At 37.6% G+C, this 19,731-nt stretch overlaps 1 protein-coding gene across 7 annotated transcripts in view; it reads right to left on the minus strand.

The window, feature by feature from the left end:
- HDAC9 (histone deacetylase 9) overlaps positions 1-19,731 on the minus strand; it is a 1,025,726-nt gene that overhangs the window by 262,389 nt on the left and 743,606 nt on the right. For all 7 annotated transcript variants that reach the window (XM_010835593.1, XM_010835596.1, XM_010835590.1 and 4 more), the window contains 2 exons: positions 13,858-13,978; positions 8,949-8,998 (listed from right to left, as the gene is read on the minus strand). In XM_010835593.1, coding sequence (XP_010833895.1) covers positions 8,949-8,998; positions 13,858-13,978 — 171 coding nt within the window. The remainder of the gene's footprint in view (positions 1-8,948; positions 8,999-13,857; positions 13,979-19,731) is intronic.

The following is a 19,731-nucleotide window of genomic DNA, read 5'->3' on the forward strand; positions in this document are numbered from 1 at the left end:
TGTATTATTTGAGAATCTTAAACACTTCTACTAAACTTTCTGGCAGAATACTTCACAAAGGCAAATCCAGTAATGACATGTCGATACTATGTACTGGATGTTGGTTTGTTACAGGATGCATCTCTTGATCTGTAACCAACCAGGGTGAAAAATATGGCAAAGGGGAAATATGAGTTTTTTCACATCAAAAAGAAAGGTTGAGGTGGGCCTGGATCTATCTGCATTTCAGCCTGTACAATGTAGACACTGTCCCAAAGGTGCTTTTTTCTAGGTAGTCTTATTTCCTTTGTCAACTAAGTTTTTGTTGGACCTAAGGGTTTATGTTTTCTTGACAATCAGTGATGTATATTCAAACTCACTGTAGTATGCTTTAATTTCTGAATTTTTGTTTCTTAGAATCACAGATTTCCTGTTAGGTTGAAGCTTGAAGTTCATCAAATTCATTTACCTTCAGCAACTACAGAACCTAAGGTGCAATTTTTCTTGTGTGAATGTTGATAATCAAGAACCACAGGCAAGAAAATTAACAGAGAAAACGAAAGGAAAAGAAATTCCAGAAATGAGTGTGTTTCTTTTTTCCCCACTACTGATACAACTTTGGTTGACATAGTTGCAAACACACACACACACACACACACACACACACACACACACACGTATATTCCCCCCCCAAAGGTGTTGTAGTTTCAAGGGTAAAAAACACAGGTGTAAAGCTTTGATGATAGCATTTTTAAAATATCTCATTTTTACAACAGAAGAACTTTAATAGTTTTTGTTACAGTCATTTTTACTTTAAAAAAGAAAATGAAAATGAAATTTCAAAATGCATTCCATAATGTCAAAGCAATCAAAAGAATTTAATCACAGAGGGAACGCTACAGTTAAGTGAATTAAGGAGGAAGTTAAGGTTTTCATTTCCAATTTTCCTCTTCCCTGCAATGGACATCAGGCAATTAAAGATTCTATAGGATTTTACAGGTTGCAGTCAACACAGAGTAATGTATATATCTATCCGGCAGGGGAGGGGGTTGCTGTCTACTTCCTTGCAACTATAACTGGGTATATATAATTAGCACGATCTATGCAATACTGCAAACTTTCTTTGTTATTTACAAAGAATTCCCTGGCTGCATAATATCTTGGACTATATTTTCCAAGTCTAGGGCAACATGATCTTTTTGTGGAATCCACAACATGAAACAAAATTCTCAAAACAATTTCATGAAGGCCTCTTATCTGTTTTACTTTTCCCAGGTGCCTTGGGGTGTTCCTGCTAGTATCATTTGCATCAAGTTTAAAACTAATGAAAATCCAAATACAATTAGAAAGAGAGATGGGGAAAGAGAGATTTCGAATCAGGGTGGATCCTCTCGTTGTGCTGGAGGGAAGAGGACTGTGATGCATCTTTGGTAGCAGCAGCGGAGGAAATGAAACACTGATTGCAAGCCAGGGTAGACCTGACCATTAACGTGAGGAAAATCAACATTATCCTGATTATTGCATGTGAGAAACAGATGCTATTCTTGCCTCTTTCTGCAAATGTAACAAAAGGCACTGAACATGCTGGGGACACCTAGGTGGGAATAACACATGATGTGTAAGTTTAAGAGGAAGGGGGCTCCTGCATCATTATCAAAATTCCAGGAATATCCAAATTTTGGCATCAGCATTAGTTTTTTTTTTTTTTTTCCCTGAAGAAAAAAATTCCTTACTAATCAACAACTACTTAGTGCATTTGTCAAAAATATGATGTGTTAGGAGAGCCTCAACAGGTAATGCCTGGATGCCTCTCCCAGCTCCACACTCATAACCCACCCCAACAAACACAGAGACTCACCCAAAACATGTTCATTCCTCACTGTTCTTGAATATTTGTCTTACAACTGCTTGAGTGACCCCCACATCCCTCTTCTTTCTTTTCAGTTCTGGAAGTTCCCTCCTCTGTGTTCCCACAGCACATTTATCCAAACCAGTCCAATGGAAAGGCTAAGAGCAATGGGAAAAGCAGTCTTGTCTTCTTAGTCTGCATTCCTGCTCCTTGTCTAATCACTGACAACTAGCCTTATCTTATTTTTCCTGCCCTTCACTTCTCTTATGATGGCACACTTCGTGCCTTTTAAAATACTGTTTTTCTCTTTTTGGTTTGTTTTAAAGAAGACAACTGTAAACAGCAAGAGAGAAATCAACCATGTCTTTCTACTACACTGAAGTTAACTGTACGTGCACAGATTTGCTCATAAAGTAAATCATTCCTTGATATTATAATACGACAGAGAAAGTCAGAGCTGTCTTTGAAAGATGTGCCACTAGAATTTTTTTTTGTCATTGGGTGGATAAATGTGGAGAACCAATGAGGTATAATAAATGGGGAAATAATATGAAGTTATAAATGTGGTAATAATAAAAGAATTTTCTTCTTAAAATATGTGCACATATATATTATTTTCATACATGCAAATTTTATCTATCAGAGGGGATAGCTTACATTTTTAATCTGAGAGAGTGAAAGAAAATCTGACACGATTCATCCAAACTTGCCTCCTCTACAGGGAACATAGTATATAAGTAAAATGTCTGCTGAAAACCTCTGAGCAACTGAAATGAGACGAAAATTACCTCCACACCATCACCTAATCCTTCTCCCTATTTCCTCCTCCCCAAATCACAAAAATATTGACATCCATAAACCTCACAGGGTGTCAGATCTAGGTGTAATCAAATAGAATATGGATGGAAAAAGTTTGTAATAAAAAGCCAGCATTGCATTCGAGGACTAACTGAGCTGCTGCTGGAGAAGGTGCCTAGATGAAACCTCCCAGAACCCTCGGGCACATCTTTGACCAGTTAGGCAGGCCCCGTGCTCTGCAATTCCTCATTCCTCCCGGGGAATTGTTCTGCCTCTTCCCTGGCTCCTCCTCCTCCCATCAAGGGTCTGACACTGCCCATTGACCACGTTTATTTTTCTGGCTTTTGGCACTAGGAGCTGGTCTGCTGTAGGATAAAAGTGGAATTCTCTGCTGTCTGCAGGGCTTTCCCCAGGGAGCGGAGCATGAAACCCAAACTTATATATAAAATCATATCCTGTTTGCAAACATCATATTCCCTTTGCTTCTCACTAATCTGGTCCTGTAAACCCCAGCACAGCTTGAGAGCCCATTCCTCATCTAAACAAATGCCATAAGCCCCTTTATACTTTTACAACCATGTCAAAAAATAATATTGCCTGCCAATAGTGATGTGATTGGAGTTGCCTCCTCCGAGCCATAAAAGAAGTGCCGAGTCTGTTATCAATTTCTCTAAGTGTATCAGGGGAATTATGGGTCGATTCAGTTCCAAGTTATAAATGACAACTCAAAAGCCGCAGAAGTGTTTGAAGCTGGGAGCTGATGACGACATTATCATAAAAGCCTGCTCGTCCTTGCTTTTGTGGTTTTTTCTTTTTTTTTTTTTGTGGCCTATCAAGTGAAGAGGGAAAAATAAGGCTGAGAAATGACTTCAAGATTTCTTCACACAGCAGCAGGTCAGATGGCCAGGAAAATGATCACTATTTTTAGTGATACACCCTGAGGAGTGAGAACTAAAGTGGTCCAGCGCTGGCTCTTGTTTCCAGAGTCCCTTAATTATCTGTTTCACTGTATGATGACCAAGGCCTGGGGTTTGGTAAAATGCTCTTTTCAATTGGTACATTTTCCTGTAGTGCAATCACACAGTAATCAGAAGTGAGTCATGCTGTAGTAACGAAACAAAATGAGAACCAAACACAAAGGAATTCTGAGACCTTGAGATCATTGTTCAGAACATCATTCTGGAAGATACACTTTAAAGCGCCTTAGATACCACTCATGCATTGAGCTACCCGAGCAAATAATCGCACGCCATTTTATGGGAAAATCAAATAAGTAGTAGAGATTTTTTTAACTTCATAATGCCCCAGGTAGACCCCTCAAAAGCCAATTAATCCATCAGCATTCAGTAGGTACAAATTAAACCCATCTAGTAGGAAGGTATATATTCTAGGTAACTGCAGTTTATCGTAACAGTTGGGGAGTATCAAGTGTTTTGGAATTTAAACCAATGGGTTCATCTTAGATAATATGAACCAGAAGGGTGCCTTAAGGCAAAAGCAATTTCAGTGCTTTCAAAGCCTGCGAGGGTGCCCCCATGTTGCTGCCAAGCTGGCCCACTCCAAGTTCATACTGGATATCTTTTGTATACTTAAGATGTCTCAGACTGTCCTGGAGGTAAAAAATAATACAAATCCATAAGACCCAGTTTCTCTTAGGACCTATATCAAAACCAAAGATCTCAAGAGTCCGAGATGGTCTAAGAAGACAATAAGGTTCCTAAAAGAAACAAAAACACTGAATCAAGCTAGCTGTCTAGCATCAACAAGTGTAGATATACACAACACAACACATACACGCATACACACTCACTTAGACCTGCATAAACACCATCAGAAGACCTATCGGCAAACTTTATAAAAAGAGGTGCTTCTCTCAAGCCCTTTCCAGCAACAATGGAGTCAAACTAATCTAATGTTACTCTTCCTGCTTCTGCTTGTCCACGCTAGATTTCTCTACCGCCCTCACTGCCACTATACTGATTACATCAGTGCTAATCTATGACACCCACTGTGCCAAAGCAGCAGTCTCTGTTCATTCCTTGGGCACCTTAAGAGTTGACTAGAGCAGTTCTTGCTAAAGAATAAGAAGTGTCGGGGGCATGGGTTTAGCATAGCTGAGTAGATGTACTTTGTGTTCAAGGGACAGTGAGCCACAGGCACAGCAGAGGACAAGCTTGAGAAGTGGGTCCTAGAGAGCTATCCTCATTTCAACTCTGGGTCATGAATTAAACGTACTTGTAAATGAGTGGGGGTTTGATGACCACCACTCTCTAACAGCTTTGCTTTCCTCCCGATCACCAAATCCACAGAGCAGTCATTAGCTTTGTTTCACTCTCTGCCTCATTTGCAGATAATCAGCCATTCTCAAACAGCCACTTGGGATGTCAGAAAATAAGTGCAAAAGCCAATGAGACTCATTCAAAAAGTCAGCTAATTCTCTGCTTTCTAGAACGGCTTTGCAAGCTCCTGGCTCCACAGGAAGGTTGAGAAAAATGAGCAAGGATTAATGTGGGATGGTGACTGTCCTGTGCTGGGAGTCAAAGTGTGAAGCTCATGGTGAGCTGCCATGAAGGGGACCACACTGCACTAGCCACCCAGCTGTGCTGCTGGGCTCCAGGGACCACGGCTGGTCTGCTGAAGATGAAAGCTTTGGAAGGACCTAAGCTGCACGTCAACCTCATACTGCAAGCCTTTTACAGGTGACTTCAGGAAAATAACTTCTTTATATATTAAGTTTTAAATAATAAATTTATCTTTATTATTCTATTTATCAAAGGAGAAACAACTTCTTTGAGCCTTCAGGCTCTTATCTGCAAAATGGTATTAATAATAATGACTGTTTTATAAAGTTGTTATAAACCTCGGTTGTATATCGGTAAACTGTAATGTCCAAATGGACACTGGCTGTAGCTGCGATTCTTACTTCTACAAGGCAGGGTCACAGGTGAAGGAATAGCAAGATTATCCTTGCTTAATCGAGCATCGCTGAAATGATAGAATTAGCTGAAAAGATATGGGATTTCCCTGGGTAAAATTTAGTTATAGAAAAATAATTGCCTGATATATACACAGGACTAGTTGTGGTTTTTTCCTTCAATTGTCTAAGAAACTTAACAGACTTAAATTCCTAAGTCCTTGGAAACCTGATCTACAATTATTTTGGCCTATCTTGATTTAGCACTCAGTTCTATAGGATGAAGGCTTTCCCAGAGGCTCAGACATTAAAGAATCTGCTGCAATGCAGGAGACCTGGGTTCGATCCCTGGGTTCGATCCCTGGGTTGGGAAGTTCTCTTGGAGAAGGGAACCACTACCCACTCCAGTATTCTGGCCTGGAGAATTCCATGGACTATACAGTCATGGGGTCACAAAGAGTCAGACACGAATGAATGACTTTCACTTTTCATTTTCTATAGGATTATGGCTTGTTACTGGTAAGGGCTAACTTTAAGTACACTATAGGTTATAGGGTATGTTTTAATGACCCACAAAGATAGCGACATTTTTCCTCATACACTGTCGGATCCAAATAACTTTGCCTTTAAATATGGTATAAGTATCCTGGATCAAAAAGGCTTCGTTAATTACTGAAGACAAAAATACCTCAGGAGGTTCACAAACAAAATCTCCCACAATGCAAAGTGCTTTGTGAAGTTTACGCCATTTTCTCCAGGAATATAATGTATCTGCATACTCAGTGTAACTACTGAAAACTGAAATCTGCTGTAACACTATGTTAAACCTTCTTGTATTACCTTTTCTCCAGCAATATAAATGTCTAGCAAATCAGCTTCACACAGGAACCTGCAGTGCTCAGGGTCTGACATTTGGATTACTTAGGTATTTTCACAATCTTGAGATTCTTAATAATTTCTGGACAGGGGTATTTGCATTTTCATGTGGCTCTGAGCCCTACAAATCATCTGGCCAATCCTGAAGTCCAGGATAACTTTTATACTGAGAAAGAGCCTTAAGCACAACTGACCAAATAAGTCAAAGAATATACTTCTGAAGTTTATGTTATTTAAAAGCAGTCAACAGAAACAATCCTATTTACCACTGCATCAAAAAGAATAAAATATCTAGGAATAAACCTAGCAAAGGAGGTGAAAGACCTATACTCACAAGATGAGCAATTGGAAAGAAACAAGATGACACAGATGGAGAGATTAGACCATGTTCTTTCACTGGAATAATCAATATTGTGAAAATGACTATACAACCCAAAGCAACCTGCAGATTCAATGCAATATCTATTAAATTATCAATGCTATTTTTCACAGAATTAGATTTAAAATATTATAGAAAAAATTTGCACAAAAGACCACAAATAGCCAAAGCAATCCTGAGAAAGAAAAATGGAGCTGGCGGAATCAGGCTTCCTGATTTCTGACTATACCACAAAGCTACAGTAGCAAAGCAGTTACGTACTGACATGAAAAAAGAAATAAATATCAACAGAACAGGACACAAAGGCCAGACATAAACCCAGGCACCTATGGTCATCTAGTCTTTGACAAAGGCAAGAACATACGATGGAGAAAAGACAGTCTCTTCAATAAGTGGTGCTGGAAAAACTGGACAGCTACGTGTAAAAGAATAAAATTAGAATACCCGCTAACACCAAACCGGAGGAGGCAATGGCACCCCACTCCAGGACTCTTGCCTGGAAAATCCCATGGATGGTGGGGCCTGGTAGGCTAGAGTCCACGGGGTCGTGAAGAGTCCAACATGACTGAACGACTTCACTTTCACTTTTCACTTTTATGCACTGGAGAAGGAAATGGCAACCCACTCCAGTGTTCTTGCCTGGAGAATCCCAGGGACGGCGGAGCCTGGTGGGCTGCCGTCTATGGGGTTGCACAGAGTTGGACACGACTGATGTGACTTAGCAGCAGCAGCAGCAGCTAACACCAAACACAAAAATAAACTCAAAGTGGATTGAAGACCTAAATGTAAGGCTGGATACTATAAAAGTCTTAAAGGAAAACATAGGCAGAATACTTTCTGACATAAATTACAACACATCTTTTTTGATCCACCTCCTAAGGTAATGAAAATAAAAACAAAATTAAACAAATGGTATCTAATTAAATTTAACAGCTTTTGCACAGCAAAGGATACCATAAACAAAACAAACAGCCCTAAAATGGCACAAAATAATAGCAAACAAAGCAAAAGCAACAGGGATTACTTTCCAAAATAGCTCATGCAGCTCTATATTTAAAAAAAAAACAAAAACAATCCAATCAAAAAATGGGCAGAACACCTAAATAGACATTTCTCCAAAGAAGACATACCGATGGCCAAAAAGCACGTGGAAAGATTTTCAACATTGTTAATTTTTAGAGAAATGCAAATCAAACTACAATGAGGTATTCCCTCACACCGGTCAGAATGGCTATCATCAAAAAGATCTACAAACAATAAGTGCTGGAGAGGAGCGGAGAAAAGGGAACCAAGTGTACCACTGGTGGGAATGTAAATTGGTACAACCATTATTCTTAAAGATACATGCACTCTAATGTTCACTGCAGCACTATTTACAATATCCCAGACATGGAAGCAACTTACATGTCCATCAACAGAGGAATGGATTTTAAAAAACACAGTACATATATACAATGGACTACTGTTGTTGTTTAGTAGCTTAGCCTTGTCTGACTCTTTTGCAACCCCATGGACTGTAGCCAGCTAGGCTCCTCTGTCCCTGGGATTTCCCAGGCAAGAATACTGGAGTGGGTTGCCATTTCCTTCTCCAGGGGATATTCCTGAGCCAGGGATCAAACCCTCGTCTCCCGCATTGGCAGGTGGATTCCTTCCTACTGAGCCACCAGGGAAGCCTCACAATGGACTATTCCTCGGCTATAAAAACAAGGAGGTAATGTCATCTGCAGCAACATGAATGGACCTAAAGCTTGTTGTACTGAGTGAAGTGAGCCAGACAAAGACACAAATCATATGACATCGTATATATATGGAATCTAAAAAGAAAATGGTACAAATAAGCTTATTTATAAAACAGAAAGTCAAAGATGTAGAACACAAACTTATGGTTACCAAAGGAAAAAGGAGGGTAATAAACTGGGATATGCACATTGACAGATACACACTACTATATATAAAACAGGTAACAAGAACCTACTATACAGCATAGGGAACTCTATTCAATATTTTGTAATGACCTATATGGGAAAACATCTAAGAAAAGTGGCTATATGTATATGTATAACTGATTTACTTTACTGTACACCTGAAAGTAACACCACATTGGGCATCAACTATAATAAAAAAAGTTTTTAAACCAGTAAACTGATACTTACCCCAAGTCCACCACATGGTAATGAAGAAAAAAACTTTTGAGAGGAGTCACCTACATAGTAAAAAGACATGAAAAATATATAAATTTGCATATAATTATAGTTTTTAAAATCTGGGGGTTTTATTAATACATAATATTATGTCACATGGTATTTATCATTTGACTCAGAGGGAAACTGATCAAACTTTAGATTGTTAAGAACTCAAAGCAAATTGATACATATACATATATATATATATATACATATATTATTACCTGTAGAGTTTATTGCCCCACATGAACAAACACATACCTATGAAATTTAATTCTCAAGATTTTTTTTTCAACTGCCCTACACAATTTATATCACAATATCTTTTTTATTTATACCTTATCATATATAACGCAGCCATTCCTTAAGTGTATCCCACTAACGTGATGCTCTGAGCCACAATGTTTATGAAATACACTCTCATTTTTCACATGCTCCAAATACGAAAATTTTTATCTAAGTATACAGACTTATCCTTAAATTCTAAACATTTCAGATATAGCTGAGGCCAAGTATATGATAAGCCTCTCCATTATTCACACTATTTTAAACAAATAAGTCACAGAACCATAAAGAGGATAACCTTTTCGGGATCTAAAGTAAATGTCAAAATCTTACTTATGACTATCTCTTGAAATTGAGATTTCATATTTTAATCATTTTTGTTTACGAGCACTTTGTTTTTCTATATTATCTACTACATGTATGGAGAAAACCAAATTACCACTCCTAAAGCTCCAAGACTTGTGTCTTACAAAGTAACTAAAGGAAAGGCAAGCGGGCATCTCTATATCATAGTTAACTATTTCTGAAGTGATTCATATGGGTCACTGAGGAGATCAGTGGTAGAACCAGGTACAAATCTCCATTTCACTTATCCTAATTGTTGATGATCAATGAAATAAATAATAAAAATTGAAAATAGGTTTGTGATGAATCTTATGTGTCATGTCAGTAAAAGTCTAGATTCTGCTGTCACAGAAGAAAATTTATTTTGAAAACAATAAACTGTATAAGTTAAGTTTTCAAATACAATTGTTAACAGATGGAAAACTATAAAGAAATGTCTAAGTGCAAATGAAAAAGTAAGATATCTCATTTTATATATATACATATAAGGAAAAAAGACAAAAAGTCAACAGAAAAAAAATACCCAAATCATGAAGAAATATTAAAACTGGAATACTGATATCAGTAAAAGATACATAAGCATTTTTATGGATAGCTTGGGGCATGGTAAAAAGTTTTCTTAAGTTGTTCCTCATAACAAAGATAATTCTGTATCAGTGAATATTTTGCAAGGATGTATTCATATGTGAAATTTAAATAAAAAATAATGTATATTTTAATGTCTGAACAACTCCTTCCATAGTCAGTGAAAAGGCTAAAGGTAATATTACAATGGAATAAAGTAATTTTTTTTTAATGTAAATTAGATTTTCTTTTTTTTTATTTTTTAACTTTACAATATTGTATTGGTTTTGCCATATATCAAAATGAATCCACCACAGGTATACATGTGTTCCCCATCCTGAACCCTCCTCCCTCCTCCCTCCCCTACCCTCCCTCTGGGTCGTCCCAGTGCACCAGCCCCAAGCATCCAGTATCGTGCATCGAACCTGGACTGGCGACTCATTTCATATACGATATTAGACATGATTCAATGCCATTCTCCCAAATCATCCCACCCTCTCCCTCTCCCACAGAGACCAAAAGACTGTTCTATACATCAGTGTCTCTTTTGCTGTCTCGTATACAGGGTTATTGTTACCATCTTTCTAAATTCCATATATATGCATTAGTATACTGTATTGGTGTTTTTCTTTCTGGCTTACTTCACTCTGTATAATAGGCTCCAGTTTCATTAAACTCTAAGTAAATATAGAAGACAAATAATACTTGAGAATCTACTTCAGCACTATTTAAATAATACTAAACAACCAAATTAATCAATAGTTTAAACTTAATAGTGTATAAGAAAAGCCTATTTCATTGAGTTGACTTGATTTATTTTTTAATAACGTTACATCACCTTATCCATGGACTGAGCTCCAGTTAGCCACAAGATAATGAAAACTGGTAGTGAGAATGACAGGAAAATTAATGCTAAGGAAAACCTCTCACCAGACAGGATTGGAGAGAATGTTTTAAAAGTGTCATCTTACAGGGTCTAGAGTATTTAAAGAGATAAATGGTGCCCATTTTCAAATCTAATGATTTTATACGTTATCGATGTCTTTCATGATACAGAGACTGATGAATCTGGTCATAGTGAATTTTTATGTAAATCCTTTCTCCTAACACCAGAACTGTCGAAAGTAGTAGTATCAATTAAACTGTGTGTGTGTACACTGACAAACCCTCCCGCACCATCTGTGGTGGGAGGGATTAGAGGAAGAAGAGGAAGTGTGGGAGTAAAAGAAAGGGATAAAGAGAAAATATCTTGATGGCTATGAATTTCTACACATTTATACATGGCAGCTTCAATCTGCTCTTTGAGATATAAATAAAAAAAAAAAGCCCCAAGAATTCAAATTTCATAAAGAACGAAAAAATACGAGACGTTAAACATTTAAAAGAACAAGATTTTAAATTTAGACCCTGAATTGAAGAAGTTGTTTCTGAATTGATGGGAGAGACTGATGTAGTTCAGAAGCATCATCAAATTTGAATTTAGCGCTAGACATCAAGACCAAGCAATACAACATCCTTGTTTCCTTTTACCCCTGTAGCCTGCACACAAGGCTGACACTATTGCACGGATCCCTGAGAGCTGCCCATGGAACTCCACGTGTGTTATCTACAGTTAACTCTGAAGTCATCTACTGTATGAATTTTATTTCACACTGAATATTCAAAACTAATGAGATAAATGGCCAAATTATTTATACAAAACTGTAAAAAAAATAAATTGATAGTTGGTGCTTTTATCGCATATATATTTGAAAAGGACTATTATCCAAGTTCTAAATTACACAGTGGAATTCATTTTTAAATATTCAAATCTTTAAATGATACGCATGTTTTGAGAAAATCAGCTTTTCCCAAAAGTGTCAAATTTCATTAAAAAAATTAAAAAGTGGTATTGCCATGTTTTATAAGTAGAACAGTTCAAAGCTGCCAAAGTTCAAACTTCATATCTTTTACAAATACAGCCTTTCTCTTAATATGTGGAATATGGTTATCGTGGAACATCTCTGAAACACCTACATGTAAATTTATCTTAATTAAATCCAAAGTTTGAGATATAGTTATAAAAAAAAAAAAGAAATGGGGAAAGTTTTCTACTTGTTTCCTCCTAACTAAATTAACAAATAATAAAAATGAACATAGTTTCTTATCCTTAAAATGCATGAGTATTTCAACCACGGAAGACTGTGCAAGTTATGGTCTGATTTACTTCATCATTTTGGTAAACTGGGTGGAATTATTAATTCATGCTAAAATAAGGAAATTTATTGCACAATATACACAGCAAAAATTGCTTTATGTAAAAATCACCATGTGCAGAGACTGACTCCAGCAACAGAAAAAAGAAAAATAACACACAGAGTGTAAATATCTAAATGGACTCACTTGCTTTATGTTAATATATGTTTATTTTTTAAATTTTATTTTTTTTAACTTTACATATTGTATTGGTTTTGGCATATATCAAAATGAATCTGCCACAGGTACACATAAATTTAATTCTACTATACAAACTTTCATCAAATTTTCATAATGTTTTCTAAAAACTGAGTAATCTTCCTGTGTCTTCTGTCAATTTCTCCCCACCCGGCATGCACATAAATGCACACACACACACACACAACTGTATACGCTTACTTCATAAATTTAGGGATGCCTGCCACTTGTTTTAAAAGGGTAGATTTTTAATGTTAAAATTGATGACTGTTAATTTCCTCTCATAATTGCTTTCTAAGATGCCTACTACAGGTCATCCACTTGCTTTCAAATTGTTTAGGACCAATTAACACAGAATCATCTCAAAGTAATACTGAATTGGGTAAAAGAGTCCAATAATTTGGAACTGACATAACAGGTTTACTGGAAAGAAAGGGACTTTTAAGAAAAAGTCCTAAAATGTATTTTTAGTTAAAACATAATCTTTTGGGCATACATCACCATGTCATGCATTATTATTCTATTATAAAAGATTATTAATAAACTTAATTAACAGAATTGTTTCAGCTAAAATGTTTCTGTCATGAACTTTCTTCAATACTGTTGATTCTATCACTCATACAAAGTTTATATAAAGCAGTGAAACGTAAATTTGACTTCAAAATCTGATAATAAAGTTTGGAAAAATCATAAAGATGAGCTTTATTAGTTTTCTACTTCTGCCAACTACTATTTGATTCCATAACTAAAACATGTACTACATAGAGTCTATTAAGATTTAAAATGCAACCTTACTATATAAAATACAGGGTTCTATGTATAGTAATATGGAGTTTTTCATTTAAAATAAGTTATATTGTGCCCTGTGTGTGTTGTCACAGAAGAAAAGAACTGAAAGACACAAAATAAATTTGAAAGGTGAAGATAAATTCACAGAAAAATGTGAAAAAAAAAATTTAGATTAAAAATGTAAACAAACTTCACAATGCATTTACTCCCAACAGCCATAACACGGTGACACAAATGCTATTCAAATAAAAATCAACATCATAAAACCTGCACTGCCATTTTTCCTAAAGTAGGATTTTCTTAATCTACATTGGCTAGATTGTAAGCGGCTCGTTCCACAGAGCACTGCTGTTGGGAGAGCTCCTTATCACACTGCTTGCCAAGTATTCTGAACTGACAGCAGTGCTGACTAATGACAGTGCTGGAATGTGCTGTTCTCAGTAGAATGGAGGCCCATACAGACCTAGGAGTGTCCTGGGGTCCAGCTTCTGTCCGTCCAGGGGGTTGGTGCCATACAACAGTGAGTGATGTTCGGAATGAACAAGCTGTATTTCCTCCAGGCTGGCTTTTCGACCTTGAATTCGCTGAAAGAAAACAGCAGAAGTCTACCGTACTTCACTGACAACATTTAGGAGAAAATAAGACCCCAAGTCACATTTAAGATGATTAATAATGGGCTGAGTTTCATCATGGAGCAATGAGGCATTGATTTGCGTAACAAAGGACCATAATAATACATGAAAAATGAGTGTATACAAAGTTCAGATCCCATGGATTGCTTAAGCCTAAATGGGCAACTGACATAAAACATATTCTTCTTTGGCATAAAAAGATATCTATAAAAAGTTAATAGTTAATAAAAATTTGGTAATAATAGTTAACTCCTTTGTAAAAGTATGTAGTTAAAAACAGGAACTACTGCTTAGCTGAGAAGTAAATTCATTAGATTCTTACTTTACACTCACCCAAAGAAGCTGTTGAAACAGATTCCTTACTGTTTCTTAAAAGAACATAAATACCAATACATTAGTATATTTGATTATTCCCCATACGCTGATCATGTCATGTGTGTGCGCCTCACAGCAGTGTTCATCTAGACCGATATCATTCAAAATATATAACATGGGAATTGATCACAGTTCAGGAACAGAATGGTCTGTGAGGAGGTCTACATAGCCTTGGGAGTAAATATGGAGAAAATTTTATAGCAACCCCTGACAGAGTATTTTAAATGTCTGTTGAATCAGATACAATCATGCATGTCTTCAATTTTTATTTCATTATTGTAGTATCTCATTTTGAATGTATTTTATAGAAGCCTTAGTCTGTGACAGAATGGAAATTGAACAAAAACAATAACTCTTAATCAGAGATAATTTGAGATACTCTATGCTCAATCAATATTTCTACATCCATGTTAGGCAGAAACTTGCAACTTAGCTAACAAAGAATGATTCTTCAACATAGACAAAACTGCACCTAAGTTAAGTCTCAGTCAATGGACAAAGCGCTCTTCCTGGTCGCATTTCTCAGTTGACAAATCTTTTAAACCAGTAAACACTGTGCTGGTGTATGAAGTTAATTAGCCTTATTTTTTAAATTGCTATACTTCCTAAAATTACCCAGAGAGTGTTAATATTTTATTTAAAATATGTATCCCAACAAGACACTTGTAAGGCAATATATTAGCAGAGAACTACAGTAAAATTCGAAGACAGCCTGTCCAGGGAATGCTGTCTTCTCATGTTCCTGACCATGAATTACCAGTTGACGTAAAATCATCAGGTGACAACAACTGCTCTCAGGACCAAGAAAATTCCACACTCAGTCTCCCTAGTTTCAGGTAATGCTGCTGCTGTCTGATTCTCCAAGGGGGCGAAAGGTTCAGGGAAAAGAACCTTGATACATTGATACTTCCTAGAAGTTTATTGGCTAGTGGTGCTTGTCACTGAAAATAAAGCATCATTTCAGTGCGAGAGGAATAGCAGGGGACTTGAGGGGTAACAGGAAGCTAATAGGAATGATGTAAAACAGACCCTTCTTGACACTGCGCCATTATGTGCTGAATAAACAAACAAATGCTTACGGCATTTTCATTGCCAAAGCACTGAAGTTCCCTCTACTTGACACCCCATTTACATTGCTAGAAAAATAAAAAATATGCTCTGGAGACATTATTCCCAGGTAGGTTTAAATGCTGAAATTAAACCAGGCAGGTAATGCTGAAGACTAGGGCAAATTTATGATGGCCATCTGGTCAGCCACTGCTCTCATCAATAAACAAACGTTACTGACCTAGATGGCTCGCTGGTAAAATCACATTTGGAAATGTTTCTGGAAGACCAGAGCAATCAAAGAAACAGAATGACAAGTAATGAGAAAAGGAAAGTTCAGAGTCTCTATTAAAGGGAAACATTTTAAATGTGAGATTTCAGCTGGTGGAAAATCCCCCAAGATAAGCAGTGGTAACTCCATGGTCTGAGTCACCTAAAATTGGAACGAGCAGCACACTGAAACCAGACTGTGGCAACCAGTCCCAGTCTGGCAGAATAATGAACACCATGAAATAACAGGGCTTCCCGCTCTCATTTCTATGAGTCTATGAAATCCATAGCCACTAACATCTACACGCTGATACGGTCAGACATCCATATCTTAAACAAAGCCGGCTCTAGCTAACAATCAGACCCACATTTGGACTACTATCATAAAGCTCCATCCCCTTTCCCATAAAGACATTTTTCTACTCTACAACAAATTTTTGCCTCTGGTATAATGTTAAATACCATGAGCAATAAGTGCAGCTCTATGTTTTCACAAACTAGTCATATATATTCACATACCATACATTCCATGCATCTCCTAACTCCCTTCTCATTCTCCCACAACCCCACTAGGCTGAACGCTCAATCGCAAACTTGAAAAATAATCTGCTAACAAGATTCAATTATTGACAGTAGCTCAAGTGCTGATAAATCTTAAGAGGACACCTGCTGCACCTCAGTCATTCCCTTGTGGAATATCAGTTAACTAACAGTAAGGGCAGAGCATCTGGCCCAGCCTGCTTCAGTCAGTCAGTTCAGTCGCATCCAACTCTTTGCGACTCCAAGGACTGCAGCACGCCAGGCTTCTCTGCCCATCACCAACTCCCAGAGCCTATTCAATCTCATGTCCATCACATTGGTGATGCCATCCAACCATCTCATCCTCTGTCGTCCCCTTCTCCTCCCACCTTCAGTCTTTCCCAGCATCAGGATCTTTTCCCATGAGTCGGTTCTTCACATCATGTGGCCAAAGTATTGGAGTTTCAGCTTCAGCGTCAGTCCTTCCAATGAATATTCAGGATTGATTTCCTTTAGGATGGACTGGTTGGATCTCCTGGTAGTCCACTTACTCTAAGAGTATTCCTCCCTGGTTTATACCCTAGTCTCCCCTTCATCACTAAAATGTAATAAAGGGCACAAGTTTTCCCTCTGATTTCTTTCTCCTTCCTCTCTATACTTCTTTTTGACTCCTAGGAAATATTTTACACTGGCTCATTTTATTACTACAGAATGTGTTTTTTAAAAAATCCTACACTATATATAAATAGCAATTCTTTTTTGTTGTTGTTGATTGTTCTAGATTTTTTTTTTCCCTCCTGTGGCATGTGGGATCTTAGTTCCCCAACAGGGATTGAATTCTTGCCTCTTTCAGTGGAAGCATGGAATCTTAACCACTGGACCACCAGGGAAGTCCCAAGTTATAAGCACTAATTCTTTACAATCCTTTCTGCTTCTATGCCCACTGGAGAATAAGACCCACAAACAAGGTGTACATGTTTCTACAGAAAGAAGGCAGTAGAAACAAATTCCATATGAAAAACGGCTTCTACCTGGAGAAAGGATCTGGAGAAAACACGTTCTAAGATTTATATCTCTAAGAGGCACTGCTATGGGAACTCCGTGAATGACTAAGCTAAAAGTGCTGAAATAGCAGCAGCTCTCCTTTTTCCTTAAGACTGAGTACCTCCTGGAGTAGTTCGTTTTGCCTCACTATCATCAGATATCTTAAATTCATCACATTCTACTTTTCCTTTCAAACTGAAGTCTCCAACGGTTTTCATTTTCTGGTATCATCATCAGTAATTTATTAAGTGATGTGTTTATGCTTAAATATAGACTGTCCCATTTAATCCCTTCCCATATTTTCAATTTCCTGTGTACCCTTTATTCCTTCAGCTTTCTCTCATGATGTGCTCTTGAGCCAAAGGTCAAGAGTATAATGAATCACAAAATAGGATAAAGTGCTCTGATAATCATAATGTAGGGAGATACTGATTTCTGTTCTCAGAGATATTTAGCTGGCAGTATGCCAACCTAAAGTCATCTATGATTCTGACCAAAAGAATTTTTGAGAATTCTGAGTATATGGACACTCAGTGCATATACGGGTTGACATGGGTATCCATCCAGGTATTTCTCACTAGAGAGCCTAACATAGATCTTAAATACCTTGCCAGTATGGGTCTAAGAAAGGAAACTTACAGCTCTCCCTTCTATTTCCTAGTAAAGACACCCTGTGATATAGGATGTAGGCTATCATTACTCTATTTCCATTCTCTGTGACCTGCACTCAAGTAGTCTCTTCCTATAGAGTAGGAAAGGAACTCCTGTGCTAAGTGTCTACTCTGTGCTAAGCACCTGAGGACTAAGGTCTTCTTCATTAGATCAGCCCCCCAGACAGTGTACATTCAGGTTTGAAGTCTGACAAATGTTGTTCAAAATGACCGTATCATTGAGTCTCACAACACACCATGGCTCTTTCCTAAAGAATTGGTCTTTCTAAATTAAAGCCTGTTAATGCAACCTGATTACAGAAGGAACGTTCTGAACATGACCTACAAAGTCATGTTGCAACAGGATAAAATGCAGTCTACCCACACCCACCCACACACAGAGTGCACACACGGTATAGATTCTTTTTTTTTTTTTTTTTGCCAAGGAGCAGGGAGAAAAGGAAACAGTTCTATTCCTTCCCCTCCTGTGTTCAAAGCCTGGATTGAGGCCAGTGTCCTAATCAGTTCTCATTGGCCCTGGAGGAATCAGAACCTTTTGTAAAATATAATAAAGGGCATAAAATCATGATAAAATGCATGAAAAAGCAGTGCCTTTGGTTAGGGAACTAGAAATAATTTAGCAGAACAGATGGATTGCATTGGTTTGGTATTACTGAGGACATGAAAGGGCTCATTTTGTGGCAGTTCCAAACTAAGAGAAAATGTCCAACTTATATTTGACAAGTCAAAGTACCTGCCTCTGCTGGGGGGAGACCCCATTTTCTTTAATCATTTTCAAAGCAGTGACATATTAGGCAAGAATTTCCATTGATATATCTCATTTTCTGAAAATATTTTATCCACTGTCCCTAAATATAGGGATGCATTCTTATTCTACAAAGATCTGCAGGGCTGCAGACTTAAAGAAAAGAATAATAAATGACTTATGAGTGGCAAAGTTACCTTCTGTTACAAAGCCTATACTTCATATTTAATGAATCAGTTCACACCTATTCATTATTGTGGATATACTTCTCTCTTAAGCAAAGCAAAAAATCTGATCTCACTGCTCATGCCCAAGCTTATCAATGGAGATTTCACATGCTACAACCAATTGCTTCTTTAAATGTTACAAAAAAAGAGTTTATATCTCCTCCCCCCAATACGTTATCTCCTTCCATAGCTCCCTCATCATCTAATAACCTGTTCTCCTCGAGTTTTTATCCAGAGAGAAAAGGAGTAGGGAAAGAAGAGTTAGGGAATTCCCTAGTGGTCCCGTGGTTCAGTTCAGTTCAGTTCAGTCGCTCAGTCATGTCCGACTCTCTGCGACCCCATGACTCGCAGCACACCAGACCTCCCTGTCCATCACCAACTCCTGGAGTCTACCCAAACTCATGTGCATTGAGTTGGTGATGCCATCCAGCCATCTCATCCTCTGTCGTCCCCTTCTCCTCCTGCCCTCAATCCCTCCCAGCATCAGGGTCTTTTCCAATGAGTCAACTCTTTGCATGAGGTGACCAAAGTATTGGAGTTTCAGCTTCAGCATCAGTCCTTCCAATGAACACCTAGGACTGGTCTCTTTTAGAATGGACTGGTTGGATCTCCTTGCAGTCCAAGGGACTCTAAAGAGTCTTCTCCAACAACAAAGTTCAAAAGCATCGATTCTTCAGCACTCAGCTTTCTTCACAGTCCAACTCTCACATCCATACATGACCACTGGGAAAACCATAGCCTTGACTAGACAGACCTTTGTTGGCAAAGTAATGTCTCTGCTTTTTAATATACTCTCTCAGGTTGGTC

This window comes from Bison bison, unplaced genomic scaffold (assembly GCF_000754665.1).
Source record: "Bison bison bison isolate TAMUID 2011002044 unplaced genomic scaffold, Bison_UMD1.0 scf7180017864044, whole genome shotgun sequence".
NCBI classification, from domain to species: Eukaryota; Metazoa; Chordata; class Mammalia; order Artiodactyla; family Bovidae; genus Bison; species Bison bison.